The sequence below is a fragment of the Babylonia areolata genome, chromosome 11 (genome assembly GCF_041734735.1).
Source record: "Babylonia areolata isolate BAREFJ2019XMU chromosome 11, ASM4173473v1, whole genome shotgun sequence".
In the NCBI taxonomy this organism is placed as follows: domain Eukaryota; kingdom Metazoa; phylum Mollusca; class Gastropoda; order Neogastropoda; family Buccinidae; genus Babylonia; species Babylonia areolata.
In genome coordinates, this window is record NC_134886.1 from 17,100,563 (window position 1) to 17,118,062 (window position 17,500).

Sequence of the window (17,500 nt, forward strand, 5' to 3'; positions counted from 1 at the left end):
ACGCATACACACACACACACACACACACACACACACACACACACACACACACATACTTGTCCAGTGTCCAAAAACAAGACAACTGTTCTTTCAAAAACTAGCCGACCAGTTTCCACCAAACACATATTTATCATTAGGAGATGTTTTGAATAATTATTCATTACTATAAAAAAAATTTCTGAATGTTTGATTCAAAGTCCATTTGGTATCTACCTTCGACTGATCACTGTGTTTGTCATTAGCATGCTTTTTTTTTTTTTTTTTTTTTTGCTTTTTTATTTGTTACTGTTATGTAGATGTTTAACTCACTGTTGTAATTCATGTTATAATTCACTGTTAGTCACTACAGTTCTTCGTAGCTCTTCGTTTTCCACTACTCACTATAAGTCATCCCACCACCTCTTCTCATGTACCCCACGCCTCATCTCCTATGCACACACATACTTTTTTTTTTTTTTTTTTTGTACCCGTTAACAATAAAAAGACGTTACACTAAACTAAACTAAACACACACACACACACACACACACACACACACACACACACACACACACACACACACACACACACACACACACACACACACACACATACACACACACACACACAACAGTTTGGGGTGTTTTGGTTTGAGTTTTGGTTGGGTTGTGTTGATCTGGGTTCAGCTGGGTTCCGGTTTGGGTTGGGTTCCGGTTTGGGTTGGGTTCCGGTTTGAGTTGGGTTCCGGTTTGGGTTCGAGTTGGGTTGCACTGGGTTCGGGTTCGGTTTGAGTTGCATTTCGGGTGTTGGGTCGGGACGGGTTGGAATTGAGTTAGGGTTCGATTGGGTTGATTTTGGGTTGAATCGTGTTTGGATTTGGATTTGGGTAGGGTTGGGTTCGAGATGGGTTGGTTTGGGTTGAGTTAGGTTGGTTTGGGTAGGGCTGGGTTTGACCTGGGTTGGTTTGGGTTGAGTTGGGTTTGGATTTGGGTAGGACTGGGTTTGAGCTGGGTTGGTTTGGGGTTGAGTTGGGTTTGGATTTGGGTAGTGTTGGGTTTGAGCTGGGTTTAACCGGGTTGGTCTGGGCTGATTTGGGTTTTGGTGGGTTTGGGGGTTGGAGTTAAGGTGGGACTGGATTAGTTTGGGCTTGGTTTGAATTTGGTTTGGTTTGAGTTGGGTTGGGTTGGGCAGGGTAGGGCTGAGTAGATAGATAGATAGATAGACAGATCAACCGTCCATCACAAACGTGCAAACACATTAACGTAACAAGAAACATTTCCCGCACACCACCACCACATTCCCCACCCACACCCCAGAAAGTCCCCTCACTGACCTCCCTTTGAAGAAAGCGATGTAGATGATGGAAGAGTAAAAGTTGATGAACTGGAAAATGAAGACTTTGAACGTCAGCTGGTCCTCAAATTCCTGCTGCGTCCTGTGCATTTCTGAAACAAGGCATGGAATTGGTTTAGGTAGGTTATCGAAAATATAGATTAGGTAGACAAAAATATATACATGTATATATGTATGTATATATATATATATATATATATATATATGTACGTATATGTAGATGTAGATGTCTATCTATCTGTCTATCTATTTACATATCCATCTCTCTCTCCCCCCCCCCCCTCTCTCTCTCTCTCTCTCTTCCCCTGTATGTGTCTAGGCTCGCATGCGTATGAGCATTGACATTGATGGGAAAACCTCCAAACACCCCCAACCCCCGCTATTTTCTCATCTGTCCACAGTCCCACTAGTGTTCACAGTACAAACTCAAAACTGGAACTGGAACCTTTAAATGAAATGAAACTAACACCCCCGACCCGCCCGCCATGTCGCACGACGTGTCTACAGTACAAACTGAAAGTGGAACTTAAACCACCACCACACACCCCCCCCAACGAAACCCTCCCACCTCCCCCCCCCCCCGGCTGTGTTCCCCACGTGTCCCCACAGTACCCCACTGTGTGAGCCTGAGGGCCAGCCTCTCGTAGACCCTGCCCAGCACCAGGATCAGCAGCAGGTTGACCAGGGCGGCCGACAGCGAGGAGATGAGGGAGGCGCGTGACCTGAGGTCCCGGTTGTCGAACAGCACCACTGTCATCACTGCCCGGTAGATGATGACGGCCACGATGAAGATCAGGACAAGGCACACCTGGGGACGGAGGGAGGGAGGGAGGGAGATGAGTGAGTGAGTGAGTGAGGCAGATGAGTGAGTGAGTGAGTGAGTGAGGCAGATGAGTGAGGGAGTGAGTAAGTGAGGGAGGGAGTGAGGGAGGGAGGGAGTGAGTGAGTGAGGGAGATGAGTGAGGGAGTGAGTGAGGCAGATGAGTGAGGGAGGGAGTGAGGGAGATGAGTGAGTGAGGGAGTGAGTGAGTGAGGGAGATGAGTGAGTGAGTGAGGGAGGGAGATGAGTGAGGGAGGGAGGGAGGGAGATGAGTGAGAGGGAGATGAGTGAGTGAGGGAGATGAGTGAGTGAGGGAGTGAGTGAGTGAGGGAGGGAGATGAGTGAGGGAGGGAGATGAGTGAGGGAGATGAGTGAGTGAGGGAGGGAGATGAGTGAGGGAGGGAGTGAGGGAGATGAGTGAGGGAGGGAGGGAGGGAGATGAGTGAGTGAGGGAGATGAGTGAGTGAGTGAGGGAGGGAGGGAGATGAGGGAGGGAGGGAGATGAGTGAGGGAGGGAGGGAGGGAGATGAGTGAGTGAGGGAGGGAGGGAGATGAGTGAGTGAGGGAGTGAGGGTGTGAGTGAGTGACAGAAAGTGAGTGTGTGAGTGAGTGAGTGAGGGAGGGAGGGAGATGAGGGAGTGAGGGAGAGTGAGGGAGTGAGTGAATGGATGGATAGATGGATGGATGGATGAACAGCACCAACATCATCGCCCATAGGCATGAGTGAGTGAGTAAGGGAGGGAGGGTAGGATGGAGGGATGAATGAATGAATGAACAGCACCGGCGTGGTCACTTTTCGGTAGATGATCACCGCTACAATGAAGATCAGAACCACACACACACACACACACACACACACACACACACACACACACACACACATACACACACACTTCTTACCCCCCCCCCCTTCCTCTCACACACACACACTCACACACACACAATCCCACCCATCCACCCACCCCATACCCCACCCCCCACCCCAACCCCCAACACCGCATCCCCCCTACCCCCTCACCCCCCCCCCCTCGCCCCCCCCCCCCCCCCCCCCCCCCCCCCCCCCCCCCCCCCCACACACACACACACACACACCATAATGACGATGGCGGCAATGCCAGACAAAACACGTGGGATCCGATCCCTGGGATCAAAGAAGGGCTCCCTGATGCCCGTCACGGGGTTCTCCTTCAGCTGACCGGCCCTGGCAGCGTACTCTGGTCTGGGACGTTCCTGAGGGAGACAGACACACACACAGTGACGGTGGTCAGCAGGGGGCAGTTCTGTGTGCAACTCGTGTGGGGTTTTTTCTTCTTCTTCTTCTTCTTCTTCTTCTTCTTCTTGCATGTGAAGAGCCTTCAGCTTGTGGAGAGAAAGGGCGCTATGATAGTTGTAGGAGGAGGAGGAGCAGCAGCAGCAGTAGTAGTAGTAGTAGTAGTAGTAGTAGTAGTAGCAGCAGCAGCAGTAGCAGCAGCAGTAGTAGTAGTAGTAGCAGCAGCAGTAGTAGTAGTAGTAGCAGCAGCAGCAGCAACAGCAGTAGTAGTAGTAGTAGTAGTAGTCGCAACAGCTGCAGAAGCAGCAGCAGTAGTAGCAGCAGCAGCAGCAGTAGTATTAGTAGTAGTTGTTGTAGTAGCAGCAACAGCAGCAGCAGTAATAGTAGTAGTAGTAGTAGTAGAAACCGCAACAGCAGAAGCAACAGTAGTAGTAGTAGCAGCAGTAGCAGCAGAAGTAGTAGTAGTTAGTAGTAGTAGCAGCAGCAGCAGCAGCAGTAGTAGTAGTAGCAGCAGCAGCAGCAGCAGCAGCAGTAGTAGTAGTAGTAGTAACCGCAATAGCAGCAGCAGCAGCAGTAGTAGTAGTAGTAGTATTTTTGTTGGTTTTTTGTGGTGTTGTTGGTATCATCATCATCATCTCCATTGTCATAGTAGTAGTAGTAGTAGTAGTAGTGATAGTAGTCATGTTTTTGTGTTATTGGTATCATCATCATCTCCATTATTATTATTATTATTATTATTATTATTGTAGTAGTAGTAGTAGTAGTAGCAGCAGTAGTAGTAGTACTTTTGTTGTTTTTTTGTGTTGTTGTTAGTATCATCTTCATCATCATCATCGTCATCGTTGTTATCATTGCTGTTGTTGCTGTCTTGTTGTTGTTGTTGCTGTTATGTCATTATTGTCATTATCACCATCAATGATATCATCACCACCACCATCATCACCACCATTTTGATGATAATGATGATGGTATGAGTACTTATGTAGCGCCTATCCTCGGTCGAAGACCAAGCACGAAGCGCTTTACAAACTGGAAGGTATTTGCACAACAGGCCACCGACCTGGGTAGAGCCGACTGACAGCTACCGTTGGTTTTCTGTGTCATTCAATCAGATTTCAGTCACACACACACACGCGCGCGCGCGCACGCACACACACACACACACACACACACACACACACACACACACACACACACACACACACACACACACACACACACACACACACACAGATAGACAGAGAAAGAGAGAGTCACACACACATACACACAAACACTCACACACACACACACGCACACACACACACACACACACACACACACACACACACACACACACACACACACACACACACACACACACACACACACAGATAGATATATGTATAGAGAAAGAGAGAGTCAGAGTCACACACACACACACAGACACACACAGACACAGACACACACACACACACACACACACACACACACACACACACACACACACACACACACAAACACACAAACACCACAGATAGAGAGAAAGAGAGTCACACACACACACACACACACACACACACACACACACACACACACACACACAGAGTCACACACACAGTCACACACACACCACAGATAGAGAGAGAGACACACACACACACACACACACACACACACACACACACACACACACACAGAGTCACACATACAGTCACACACACACACACACACAGAGTCACACACACAGTCACACACACACACACACACACACACACACACACACACACACACACATGTAACATCAGGATTACCTCCTCTTCCTCCTGGTCCAGGCAGTCCCAGTGATGTGCCAGACTGGCGTTCTTCCTCTTCCAGTACTCCAGAAAGGTCACCGCTGTGGGCATAGACATAGACATGTAGTGTAGTGTAGTGTAGTGTAGTGTAGTGTAGTCCTCTTCCAGTACTCCAGAAAGGTCACCGCTGTGGGCATAGACATAGACATGTAGTGTAGTGTAGTGTAGTGTAGTGTAGTGTAGTGTAGTGTAGTGTAGTGTAGTCCTCTTCCAGTACTCAAGGAAGGTCAGCGCTGTGGGCATAGACATAGATATGTAGTGTAGTGTAGTGTAGTGTAGTGTAGTCCTCTTCCAGTACTCAAGGAAGGTGACCGCTGTGGGCATAGACATAGATATGTAGTGTAGTGTAGTGTAGTGTAGTGTAGTGTAGTGTAGTGTAGTCCTCTTCCAGTACTCCAGAAAGGTCACCGCTGTGGGCATAGACATAGACATGTAGTGTAGTGTAGTGTAGTGTAGTGTAGTGTAGTGTAGTGTAGTGTAGTCCTCTTCCAGTACTCCAGAAAGGTCACCGCTGTGGGCATAGACATAGACATGTAGTGTAGTGTAGTGTAGTGTAGTGTAGTGTAGTGTAGTGTAGTCCTCTTCCAGTACTCAAGGAAGGTGACCGCTGTGGGCATAGACACAGATATGTAGTGTAGTGTGTAGTGTAGTGTAGTGTAGTGTAGTGTAGTGTAGTGTAGTCCTCTTCCAGTACTCAAGGAAGGTGACCGCTGTGGGCATAGACATAGATATGTAGTGTAGTGTGTAGTGTAGTGTAGTGTAGTGTAGTGTAGTGTAGTGTAGTGTAGTGTAGTGTAGTCCTCTTCCAGTACTCAAGGAAGGTGACCGCTGTGGGCATAGACATAGACATGTAGTGTAGTGTAGTGTAGTGTAGTGTAGTGTAGTGTAGTGTAGTGTAGTGTAGTCCTCTTCCAGTACTCCAGAAAGGTCACCGCTGTGGCATAGACATAGACATGTAGTGTAGTGTAGTGTAGTGTAGTGTAGTGTAGTGTGTATTGTGTGGTGAATTCGGTGTAGTGTAGAGTAGTGTTGTGTTGTGTAGTGTAGTATGGTATGGTGTGGTGATTTCGGTGTAGTGTAGTGTAGTGTAGTGATTTTGGTGTAGTGTAGTGTGGTATGGTGTGGTGAATTTAGTGTAGTGTAGTGTAGTGTAGTGTAGTGTAGTGTAGTGAATTTGGTGTAGTGTAGTGTAGTGTGGTGTAGTGTAGTGTAGTCCTCTTCCAGTACTCAAGGAAGGTGACCGCTGTGGGCATAGAAATAGGTGTGTAGTGTAGTGTAGTGTAGTGTAGTGTAGTGTAGTGTAGTGTAGTGTAGTATGGTATTGTGTGGTGAATTTGGCGTAGTGTAGTGTACTATGGTATGGTGTGGTGAATTTGGTGTAGTGTAATGTAGTGTAGCGTAGTGTAGTATGGTATGGTGTGGTGAATTTGGCGTAGTGTAGTGTAGTGTTGTGTAGTGTAGTATGGTATGGTGTGGTGAATTTGTGTAGTGCAGTGTGGTGATTTTGGTGTAGTGTGGTATGGTGTGGTGAATTTGGTGTAGTGTGGTATGGTGTGGTGAATTTGGTGTAGTGTGGTATGGTGTGGTGATTTTGGTGTAGTATGGTATGGTGTGGTGAATTTGGTGTAGTATGGTATGGTGTGGTGATTTTGGTGTAGTGTGGTATGGTGTGGTGATTTTGGTGTAGTGTGGTATGGTGTGGTGATTTTGGTGTAGTGTGGTATGGTGTGGTGAATTTGGTGTAGTATGGTATGGTGTGGTATTTTGGTGTAGTGTGGTATGGTGTGGTGATTTTGGTGTAGTGTGGTATGGTGTGGTGATTTTGGTGTAGTATGGTATGGTGTGGTGAATTTGGCGTAGTGTAGTGTAGTATTGTGTAGTGTAGTATGGTATGGTGTGGTGAATTTGTGTAGTGCAGTGTGGTGATTTTGGTGTAGTGTGGTATGGTGTGGTGATTTTGGTGTAGTATGGTATGGTGTGGTGAATTTGGTGTAGTGTAGTGTTGTGTAGTGTAGTGTAGTATGGTATGGTGTGGTGAATTTGGTGTAGTGTAGTGTTGTGTAGTGTAGTGTAGTGTAGTATGGTATTGTGTGGTGAATTTGGCGTAGTGTAGTGTTGTGTAGTGTAGTATGGTATGGTGTGGTGAATTTGGTGTAGCGTAGTGTAGTGTAGCGTAGTGTAGTATGGTATGGTGTGGTGAATTTGGTGTAGTGTAGTGTGTATGGTGTGGTGAATTTGGTGTAGTGTTGTGTAGTGTAGTGTGGTGTAGTGGTAGTGTGGTGTAGTGTAGTGTAGTGTAGTCCTCTTCCTATACCCCAAGGAAGGGCACCGCTGTTGGCACCGCTTTGTAAGTGTGTGTGTGTGTGTGTGTGTGTGTGTGCGCGCGCGCGCGCGCGCGCGTGTGTGTGGGGGGGAGGTAAGGGGGAGATAAGCAACCCTGGTTTTTCGAGTTCCACTTTTCCTCTTTCCCAGATTCTTCCACACCCACGTGGCACCGCGCACCTGCTCACACAAACTGTGCTGGCGGGGGTGGAATAAGTTAATTTCAAGAAATCAGGCGCTCTGGAACTTCACTTGGGGTAAGCAGTTCAACTCTTGCCCTCTCACTGATAAATGACCTGTTTTTTCTCGCATTCTTTAACCCTGTCACTGCTACGTCACTGATATGATTGTGTTTCCTAAGCGATACGAGTCCTTCGACGTGCGTGCCCATGATATGGCTGTGTGCCCTTTCTTGTCTTTCATTTTTATTTTCCTTAACCCGTGCAGGTCTGACTCTTTTCACCACTCAGTTCAGTCTGTGGTCTACACTGATGATAAGGTCTCAGTTTGTCATATCAAAGTTGTTCCTTATATCTCGTATACGCTGTCGTAGTTGGTCAAGACTTAAGACTCTTTGTTGGCTTCAAATAGAAGGATTTTTTTTTTTTAAATCCACATTGGGTGTTCACAATGACATCTTCTTCTTCTTCTTCTTCTGCGTTCGTGGGCTGCAACTCCCACGTTCACTCGTATGCACACGAGTGGGCTTTTACGTGTATGACCGTTTTTACCGCGCCATGTAGGCAGCCATACTCCGTTTTCGGGGGTGTGCATGCTGGGTATGTTCTTGTTTCCATAACCCACCGAACGCTGACATGGATTACAGGATCTTTAACGTGCGTATTTGATCTTCTGCTTGCATATACACACGAAGGGGGTTCAGGCACTAGCAGGTCTGCACATATGTTGACCTGGGAGATCGTAAAAATCTCCACCCTTTACCCACCAGGCGCCATCACCGTGATTCGAACCCGGGACCCTCAGATTGACAGTCCAACGCTTTAACCACTCGGCTATTGCGCCCGTCAACACAATGACATCAGTCAGCAGCCTCTCAACTAAAAAATCACAAGAAACCAAGGGCGGCAGCTCGTGCATGCTCCACACGCCACCTCCCCTCCCTCCCACCTCTTCCCACCCCCACGCATACGAACTTTCCGCTCACAGTTGTTGCGCAAATGCAAAAGCAAAATCACCACAGAGGTGGCGCAAACACCCATGTATAACAAGTCCCTATTTTTTACCGCCTAAACAGCTTTAATTTTAGGCTCTGGCAGTATAAAAATGTGAATAAATCATCACCAGTCCCTCTGAAGAAAACAACAGCAACAACGAAATTACGATACTGACAAAACTAACAACTATACACCGCTATCACAACACTAACACCAACAACAACCACAACAATAATAGCAATTATGGTAACAGTAACAGCAAAAAAAACGGTTATGAAGCAAATGGTGGATTATGATTTTCTGAAGTACTAATACTAACCACTATTTGAGTAGTCTACTATTGAGATACACTGAGAGACAGGAAGGGGAGAGAGGGAGAGTCTACTATTGAGATACACTGAGACACAGGAAGAGATAGGGGGAGAGTCTACTATTGAGATACACTGAGACACAGAAAGGGGGAGAGAGGGAGAGTCTACTATTGAGATACACTGAGACACAGGAAGGGGAGAGGGGGAGAGTCTGCTATTGAGATACACTGAGACACAGGAAGACAGAGGGGGAGGAGAGTCTGCTATTGAGATACACTGAGAGACAGGAAGAGAGAGCGGGGGAGAGTCTACTATTGAGATACACTGAGAGACAGAAAGGGGGAGAAGGGGACAGTCTGCTATTGAGATACACTGAGAGACAGGAAGAGAGAGGGGGAGAGTCTACTATTGAGATACACTGAGACACAGGACGTGAGAGAGAGGGGGGGAGTCTGCTATTGAGATATACTGAGACACAGGAAGTGGGAGAGTGGGGGAGAGTCTGCTATTGAGATACACTGAGACACAGAAAGGGGGAGAGAGGGAGAGTCTACTATTGAGATACACTGAGACACAGGAAGTGGGAGAGGGGAGAGTCTACTATTGAGATACACTGAGACACAGGAAGGGAGAGTGGGGGAGAGTCTACTATTGAGATACACTGAGACACAGGAAGGGGGAGAGGGGAGAGTCTGCTATTGAGATACATTGAGACACAGGAAGTGGGAGAGTGGGGGAGAGTCTACTATTGAGATACACTGAGACACAGAAAGGGGGAGAGTCTACTATTGAGATACACTCAGACACAGAAAGGGGGAGAGGGGGAGAGTCTACTATTGAGATACACTGTGACACAGGAAGAGAGAGAGGGAGAGTCTACTATTGAGATATACTGAGACACATGAAGGGGGAGAGAGGGAGAGTCTACTATTGAGATACACTGAGACACATGAAGTGCGAGAGTGGGGGAGAGTCTACTATTGAGATACACTGAGACACAGGACGTGAGAGAGAGGGGAGAGTCTACTATTGAGATACACTGAGACACAGGAAGGGGGAGAGAGGGAGAGTCTGCTATTGAGATACACTGAGACACAGGAAGGGGAGAGGGGGAGGAGAGTCTGCTATTGAGATACACTGAGACACAGGAAGGGGAGAGGGGAGAGTCTGCTATTGAGATACACTGAGAGACAGGAAGGGGAGAGGGGAGAGTCTGCTATTGAGATACACTGAAACACAGGAAGGGAGAGGGGGGGGTTCTACTATTGAGATACACTGAGACACAGAAAGAGGGAGAGGGGGAGAATCAACTATTGAGATACACTGAGACGCAGAAAGGGGGAGAGGGAGAGACTACTATTGAGATACACTGAGAGACAGGAAGAGAGAGGGGGAGAGTCTACTATTGAGATATACTGTGACACAGGACGTGAGAGAGAGGGGAGAGTCTGCTATTGAGATACACTGAGACACAGGAAGGGGGAGAGAGGGAGAGACTACTATTGAGATACACTGAGAGACAGGAAGAGAGAGAGGGAGAGTCTACTATTGAGATATACTGAGACACAGGAAGGGGGAGAGAGGGAGAGTCTACTATTGAGATATACTGAGACACAGGAAGGGGGAGAGAGGGAGAGTCTACTATTGAGATACACTGAGACACAGGACGAGATAGGGGGAGAGTCTACTATTGAGATACACTGAGACACAGGAAGAGAGATGGGGAGAGTCTGCTATTGAGATACACTGAGACACAGGAAGAGAGAGGGGGAGAGTCTACTATTGAGATACACTGAGACACAGGACGTGAGAGAGAGGGGGGGGGAGTCTACTATTGAGATACACTGAGACACAGAAAGGGGGAGAGGGGGAGAGTCTACTATTGAGATACACTGAGACACAGGAAGAGAGAGAGGGGGGGAGTCTACTATTGAGATACACTGAGACACAGAAAGGGGGAGAGGGGAGAGTCTACTATTGAGATACACTGAGACACAGAAAGGGGGAGAGTCTACTATTGAGATACACTGAGACACAGGAAGAGAGAGGGGGGGAGTCTACTATTGAGATACACTGAGACACAGGAAGAGAGAGAGGGGGGGAGTCTACTATTGAGATACACTGAGACACAGAAAGGGGGAGAGGGAGAGACTACTATTGAGATACACTGAGACACAGGACGTGAGAGAGAGGGGAGGGGGTCTACTATTGAGATACACTGAGACACAGAAAGGGGGAGAGGGGGAGAGTCTACTATTGAGATACACTGAGACACAGGAAGGGGAGAGGGGGAGAGTCTGCTATTGAGATACACTGAGACACAGGAAGACAGAGGGGGAGGAGAGTCTGCTATTGAGATACACTGAGACACAGGAAGAGGAGAGGGGAGAGTCTGCTATTGAGATACACTGAGACACAGGAAGGGGAGAGTCTGCTATTGAGATACACTGAGAGACAGGACGAGATAAAGGGAGAGAAAGAGACAGAACAAAAGAGGGATGAATAATGAAATAATCATAAGACGTCATTGACTAAAACATTATTGATAAGCAATAGTTGTCATACGAAGGTATTGACTCGAAAAAAATCATCACTTAACGTCAGTGTAACTTCCTTTTGACAGTATTCTGGTTTCTCTTCGACTGGTATTAAGAACTGACGGGAATTCAGCGCTGAAATGGTCCCTTACCACTTTATGCATGGTTTGTCTGCGCGAATATTTCAATAATATCCACTTCTACCAATTGTGCGTCCAAGGTTGTTCCTTCTTCTTCTTTCTCTTCTTCTTCTTTGTTCGTGGGCTGCGATTCCCAAGTTCACTCGTGTACACGATTGGGCTTTTACGTGTATGACCGTTTTCATCCCCGCCACGTAGGCAGCCGTACTCCGTTTTCCGGGGGTTGCATCCCGGGTGTGTTCTTGTTTCCATAACCCACCGAACGCTGACATGGATTACGGGATCTTTTACGCGCGTATTTGATCTTCTGCATGCATATGCACACGAAGAGGGTTCAGGTATAGCAGGTCTGCACATCTGTTGACCTAGGAGATCGGGAAAAAAAAAATCTCCACCCCTTTACCCACCAGGAACTGCCATGACCGGGAATCCGAACCCGGGACCCTCAGATTGAAAGTCCAACGCTTTAACCACTCGGCTGTTGCGCCCCCGTCAGGTTTGTTCCTTATCTCTGCAGGCCAGGAGTTTCTACCTAAGCAGGCACACCCTTTCCACCTACCAGCTCACTCCTCCCCCCCCCCCCCAGCATCCCCCCCACCCCCCACCCCATCCCCACCCCCAATTTCTCGTCCGTTTCTCTTTCATCAGCTTTTCCTTTGCTCACTAACCGCGATAGATTTGTTGCCTCCAGATGGGCGCTAGGGAAACACTCGTTGTGAAGGCCGGGGGGTTTATAAGGGAACCCGATCAACTATTCCGTTCCATTTTCGATAGGCAAGGAGACACAAACCTGTTCCTTTTTGGTCCGTTTGAAGACTTGAGTTTCATTCAAAATAATAACAAACAAAAAAAGACATATATTTTACTCTTCGTCGCTATGGCTGGAGTCGACATGGTGCGAAGAGACCCCAACAACCTGAACGACCACTTGAGAGTCAGTAACAAATCTTTATGTTTTCGCATCTGCTACGTGTTGTTGTATTTTTTTTCTTTTAATTTGTGACATTTCTTCATAACATAACGCACTCAACAAACACCCACACAAACACGCATATCCCCGTAAAGTCAGATCGTCAAGATTCATTCTATGAAAAACGTTATAGGGGCACATGGAAAGAAAAACAACAAAATGGGCAAAAGGCAAACAATACATGGCGACAATGTATGTGCCAAAGTGACCCAGTACACGACGAATTTGTAAGTAAGTAAGTGAAATAATGCTGAATTAAAGTATTACCCGAACACAAAAGCATCTAATTTTAACTCACTCAGTACGGCCAGTCCTCTCTTCTCCTCAACACAGATCCCTCGGATGTCCAGTGGGTGTCTGAATGACCCAACCTTTAGCTTCCGTCGTCAGAATTGTGGTATTCTTTGTCAACATTCACCTCTTCAGTATAAGAGCCTTCCGCTTGCAATATTTTGATGATGGTAACTGGGCTGAAACGCTGTTAACATCGTCTCTTTCGCCGTTCGTATGGAGAGAATTAAAGACCACAAACTGCACTGACCCAGTGTGAAAAGAAATCTAGCCGAGCATAATAGTAATAGTCTTAACAAAAATAAATTTTAAGTTCGAAAGACAGACGATGACTAGCTGTCTGTCTGTGATATATAATACGACATAATGTAGAGAATATTCTAGGCTTGATTATTTGCAAAAAAGATGCAGGCGATGTTTAGTACCGTAAATATTTTCACATTCTCGAAATCTAAGAGGACAGATTGATCAATTGCAAAAAGATGCCGATAATAGAATCTAAGTACCGTAAATATTTTTCACATTATCAGATTCTACACGGAAGGCACGTGTGTATGATCAAACAATACATCAACAGTGATTGGGTCAACTGTAAGATCAGCGGGGGAAAGTGGGTTTAATCGCAGCGTTTGTTCAGTTACATGCAATGTTGGGGACCTACTTTAGAAGTCCTGTTGGGCTTTCCGGCTAAGTCTGATAACCGAACAAGCAAGAATAAAATTAACCTCTCTCTCTCTCTCTCTCCCTCTCTCTCTCTTTGCAAGTACAGCAAAAAAAACACAAAAAAAAGCTTTGATATGTGTAATGAAAAGATTATACATGTTAAACAATAATTCATATCATTCATTCTTTAAGCTTTTTGACTGTCAAATACAACCAATAGTGCAATATGGATATGAGTTATGGGGGCTGGATAATGCTGTTTTTCATTGTGAATCAGTACATTTGTTGGCTTAAAAAATATTTTAGGAGTAGATATGTGGACGCCAAATGACCTTGTTTATGGTGAAACAAACCGATATCCTATATCTATAAACTCTGTTTTGAACTGTATTCGCTACTGGATCAAACTTGTTCACATGGAAGATGGCAGAATACCGTCTACGGCTTATAAAATGTTGTATGATTTAGATATTAAGGGAAAGAAAAACTGGGTAACTAAGCTTCGTCTTTGTTTGTTTGAATATGGATTTGGCTTTGTGTGGATGGAACAGGGTGTTGGAAATGTTAATGGCTTCATATCTGCTTTTCGCCAAAGGCTAATCGATTGTTGATGGCAAACTTAGAATAATCATATTTATACCGGTGATAGATTTAATATGTACAGAACTTTCTGTAGTGTACATGATTTAAAACCTTACCTACTGCAAGGTATGGACAGGCAGTTGAAATCTATTACAATAAAATTTTACATTAGGAATATCAGAATTGACAATGCATCGCTCAAGATACAAATCTTCCAGTACGAATGATTTAGTCTGTCCTCTGTGTGGCGAATCCCAAGAAAACGATGCGTGCGTGCGTGGGGTGCGTGCGTGCGTGTGCGCGTGTGCACGCATGTGTATGTTGGTTTCAAACTGGTTTTCGTGCAAGTTAAATAGGTAGGCATGGCCAGATAACAGTCATGAATAAGTACATGTGAGTTATTATTTCAAAATCACTCAAACCTGAGCTTTGCAAATCCTGATTCGACGGAGAGAGAAAAAATAATACAGTGACCACATAAAAACAAAAAACAAAACAAAACACAACAAAAAAAAAACCGATGCCTTCAAAACCAACAGTACAAACACCCCACCCCCCCACCCCCCACCCCCCCCCACACACACACACCAAGGCTGGCGACATTTGTTCACGAATGTATCTTTTCTTTAACTTGACATGCTCATGTTTATGCATTGTTGTGTCTTATAAATCTTAAGGTTTCATGACAATGAAACATTCTATTTCATTCTATTCCATTCTATTCTATTCCATTCCATTCTATTCTATTCTCTATTCTATTCTTTTCTATTCCATTATCTTCTATTCTGTTCCATGCTACTCTACTCTGCTCTACTCTATTCTACTCTATTCCATTCTATTCTATTCCATTCTGTTCTCTATACTATTCCATTATCTAATCTATTCTATTCTATCCACTCCACCACCACCTCTCTGTCCTACACTTCCAGGTGTCTTTCGAAGACGTGCTGGCCGAGCCAGATGGAGCACACAGCGTGGACTGCGTGTGGAGGAACTCCTTCAAGTGCTTCGAGTGCGGCAAGGGCTTCTGCTACAAGGCCTTGACCTTGATCTGCGGCCTCCCTCTGGCGCTGTGGTGGGGCTGCGAGTTCGCCTGCATCACCTTCAGTCACGTGTGGCACGTGACCCCCTGTCTGCGCGTGCTCATGATCAACTGCGGCTGCGCGCAGAAGGTCTTTGGCACGTTCATGAACTGCTGTCTTGCTCCTGTGTGTGAGGCGGCGGGCTTGTTCTTCAGTAACATCGTGGTCAAGAACAGCAAGTAGTGAAAGTAGTTGCGGAACTGTTGCGGGGAGGCGAAGAGGTGGGGGAAGGGCGTGGGTGGTCAGGTCAGGATGTTGAGGCTTCCTTCTCGCCATTCGTCTCTAGGATGGGGGGGGGGGGGGCAGGGGGGGGGGGCGACTGTCGGATCTGTCCGCAAGTGGCGAGAAACTCGACTGTTTGGTCGAAAATTGCGTAATGTGGTCACAAATATTTAGACTAGTTTATTATACTGTTGTCTTGTTTTATTAGAATTTGTTGTTGAAAATTCTTCAAAAATAAACTTGGTGTATTGTATATATTATGAACAAAAACTACGCTTCCATTATTCTATTGGAAGAATGGTGTGTGTTCTTTTTTTCAGATTTATGCTAGGCGTACCGAAAATGAGATGTACCGTTGATTCTGTTCTTTTTTATTTTTCTTTTCTTCTTCTTCTTCTTCGTTTTCTTTCGTTTGTTTGGGTTGGTTTTTTTTTGTTTTGTTTTTTTCATTCCAGTTAATTCAGTTTCCACTTTCAAATACATTAATATTTTCTGGATTCGGAGCCTCAACCTAACAATCCGTTTATGATCCGGAAATACGGCTGAATCCGGAAGACTTACAAACTTCCTGTTAGTATGACTGTAAGGATTAAATTCTTGACATACAGAAGTGAGTCAACAAAAAGAAAGATACAGATAGCGTGGAGCACTTTTTCTCGGGTGCTCAGCGAGGAAAGCCACCTTGACGTCGACACTACACGTCGGCAGATGCTACAACATCAACAAGAGGAAGAAGAAAAAGAATAACAACAACACAACAACAACAGCAGTAGCAGGAAAACACAGACTTTCCAAACAAGGAAACGAATCCCGCTCCCCCCAGGACAGGAAGACGGAGCAGACCACTGTTCCCTGGTGCTCCAACAGGTAAGTCACCTTGACGTACACACAGACGGGCGCAATAGCCGAGTGGTTAAAGCGCTGGACTTTCAATCTGAGGGTCTCGGGTTCGAATCTCGTTAAAGGCGCCTGGTGGGTAAAGGGTGGAGATTTTTCCTATCTCCCAGGTCAACATATATGCAGACCTGCTTGTGCCTGAACCCCCCTTCGTGTGTATACGCAAGCACAAGGTCAAATACGCACGTTAAAGATCCTGTAATCCATGTCAGTGTTCGGTGGGATTATGGAAACAAGAACGTACCCAGCATGCACATCCCAGAAAACGGAGTATGGCTGCCTACATGGCGGGGTAAAAACGGTAATACGTGTAAAAGCCCACTCGTGTGTACGAGTGAACATACGAGTGAACGTGGGAGTTGCAGCTCACGAACGAAGAAGAAGACATAGACGCAGACGTGAGCAGGTGTTGCAAACAGCAACAACAAATAAAGACTTTCCAAACAAAGAAACAAATCTCGCTCACACACAGTAGAGTAATGGCCTAGAGCTAATGCCTCCGCCCAGGAAGCGAGAGAATCAGAGCGCGCTGGTTCGAATCACGGCTCAGCCGCTGATATTTTCTCTCCCTTCACTAGACCTTGAGTGGTGGTCTGGACGCTGGTCATTCGGATGAGACGATAAACCGAGGTCCCGTGTGCAGCATGCACTTAGCGCACGTAAAAGAACCCACGGCAACAAAAGGGTTGTTCCTGGCAAAATTCTGTAGAAAAATCCACTTCGATAGGAAAAACAAATAAAACTGCACGCAGGTAAAAAAAAAAAAAAATTTAATAAAAAAAAAGGGGTGGTACTGTCAGTGTAGCGACGCGCTCTCCATAGGAGAGCAGCCCGAATTTCACACAGAGAAATCTGTTGTGATAAAAAGAAATACAAATACCCCAGAAGGACACGAAGACTGAGTAGAGCACTGTGCCGGGGTGGTCGAACAGGTAAGCCACCTTGACGTAGACACACACGTCCGAAAGGTGCCAGGTGTCTCCCTGGTCACTCAGAGGGCACATCAGGTACCGCTGTCCACTGCCACACACCTCCTGCCTGTGGGGGGGGG

The 17,500-nt window shown here is 46.2% G+C and overlaps 2 protein-coding genes across 3 annotated transcripts in view; one reads left to right on the forward strand and one right to left on the reverse strand.

Moving 5' to 3' along the window:
• Nucleotides 1-17,500, reverse strand: part of LOC143287310 (anoctamin-7-like) — a 49,666-nt gene that overhangs the window by 9,673 nt on the left and 22,493 nt on the right. For both annotated transcript variants that reach the window (XM_076595258.1, XM_076595259.1), the window contains exons 10-14: nt 17,330-17,487; nt 5,216-5,298; nt 3,245-3,382; nt 1,945-2,140; nt 1,313-1,424 (exon numbers count right to left, since the gene is read on the reverse strand). In XM_076595258.1, the coding sequence (XP_076451373.1) occupies nt 1,313-1,424; nt 1,945-2,140; nt 3,245-3,382; nt 5,216-5,298; nt 17,330-17,487 (687 nt within the window). The remainder of the gene's footprint in view (nt 1-1,312; nt 1,425-1,944; nt 2,141-3,244; nt 3,383-5,215; nt 5,299-17,329; nt 17,488-17,500) is intronic.
• LOC143287309 (caveolin-1-like) lies at nt 12,620-15,513 on the forward strand. Its single transcript, XM_076595257.1, has 2 exons — nt 12,620-12,676; nt 15,178-15,513. Exons 1-2 carry the CDS (start codon nt 12,620-12,622, stop codon nt 15,511-15,513), a joined length of 393 nt encoding a protein of 130 aa, XP_076451372.1.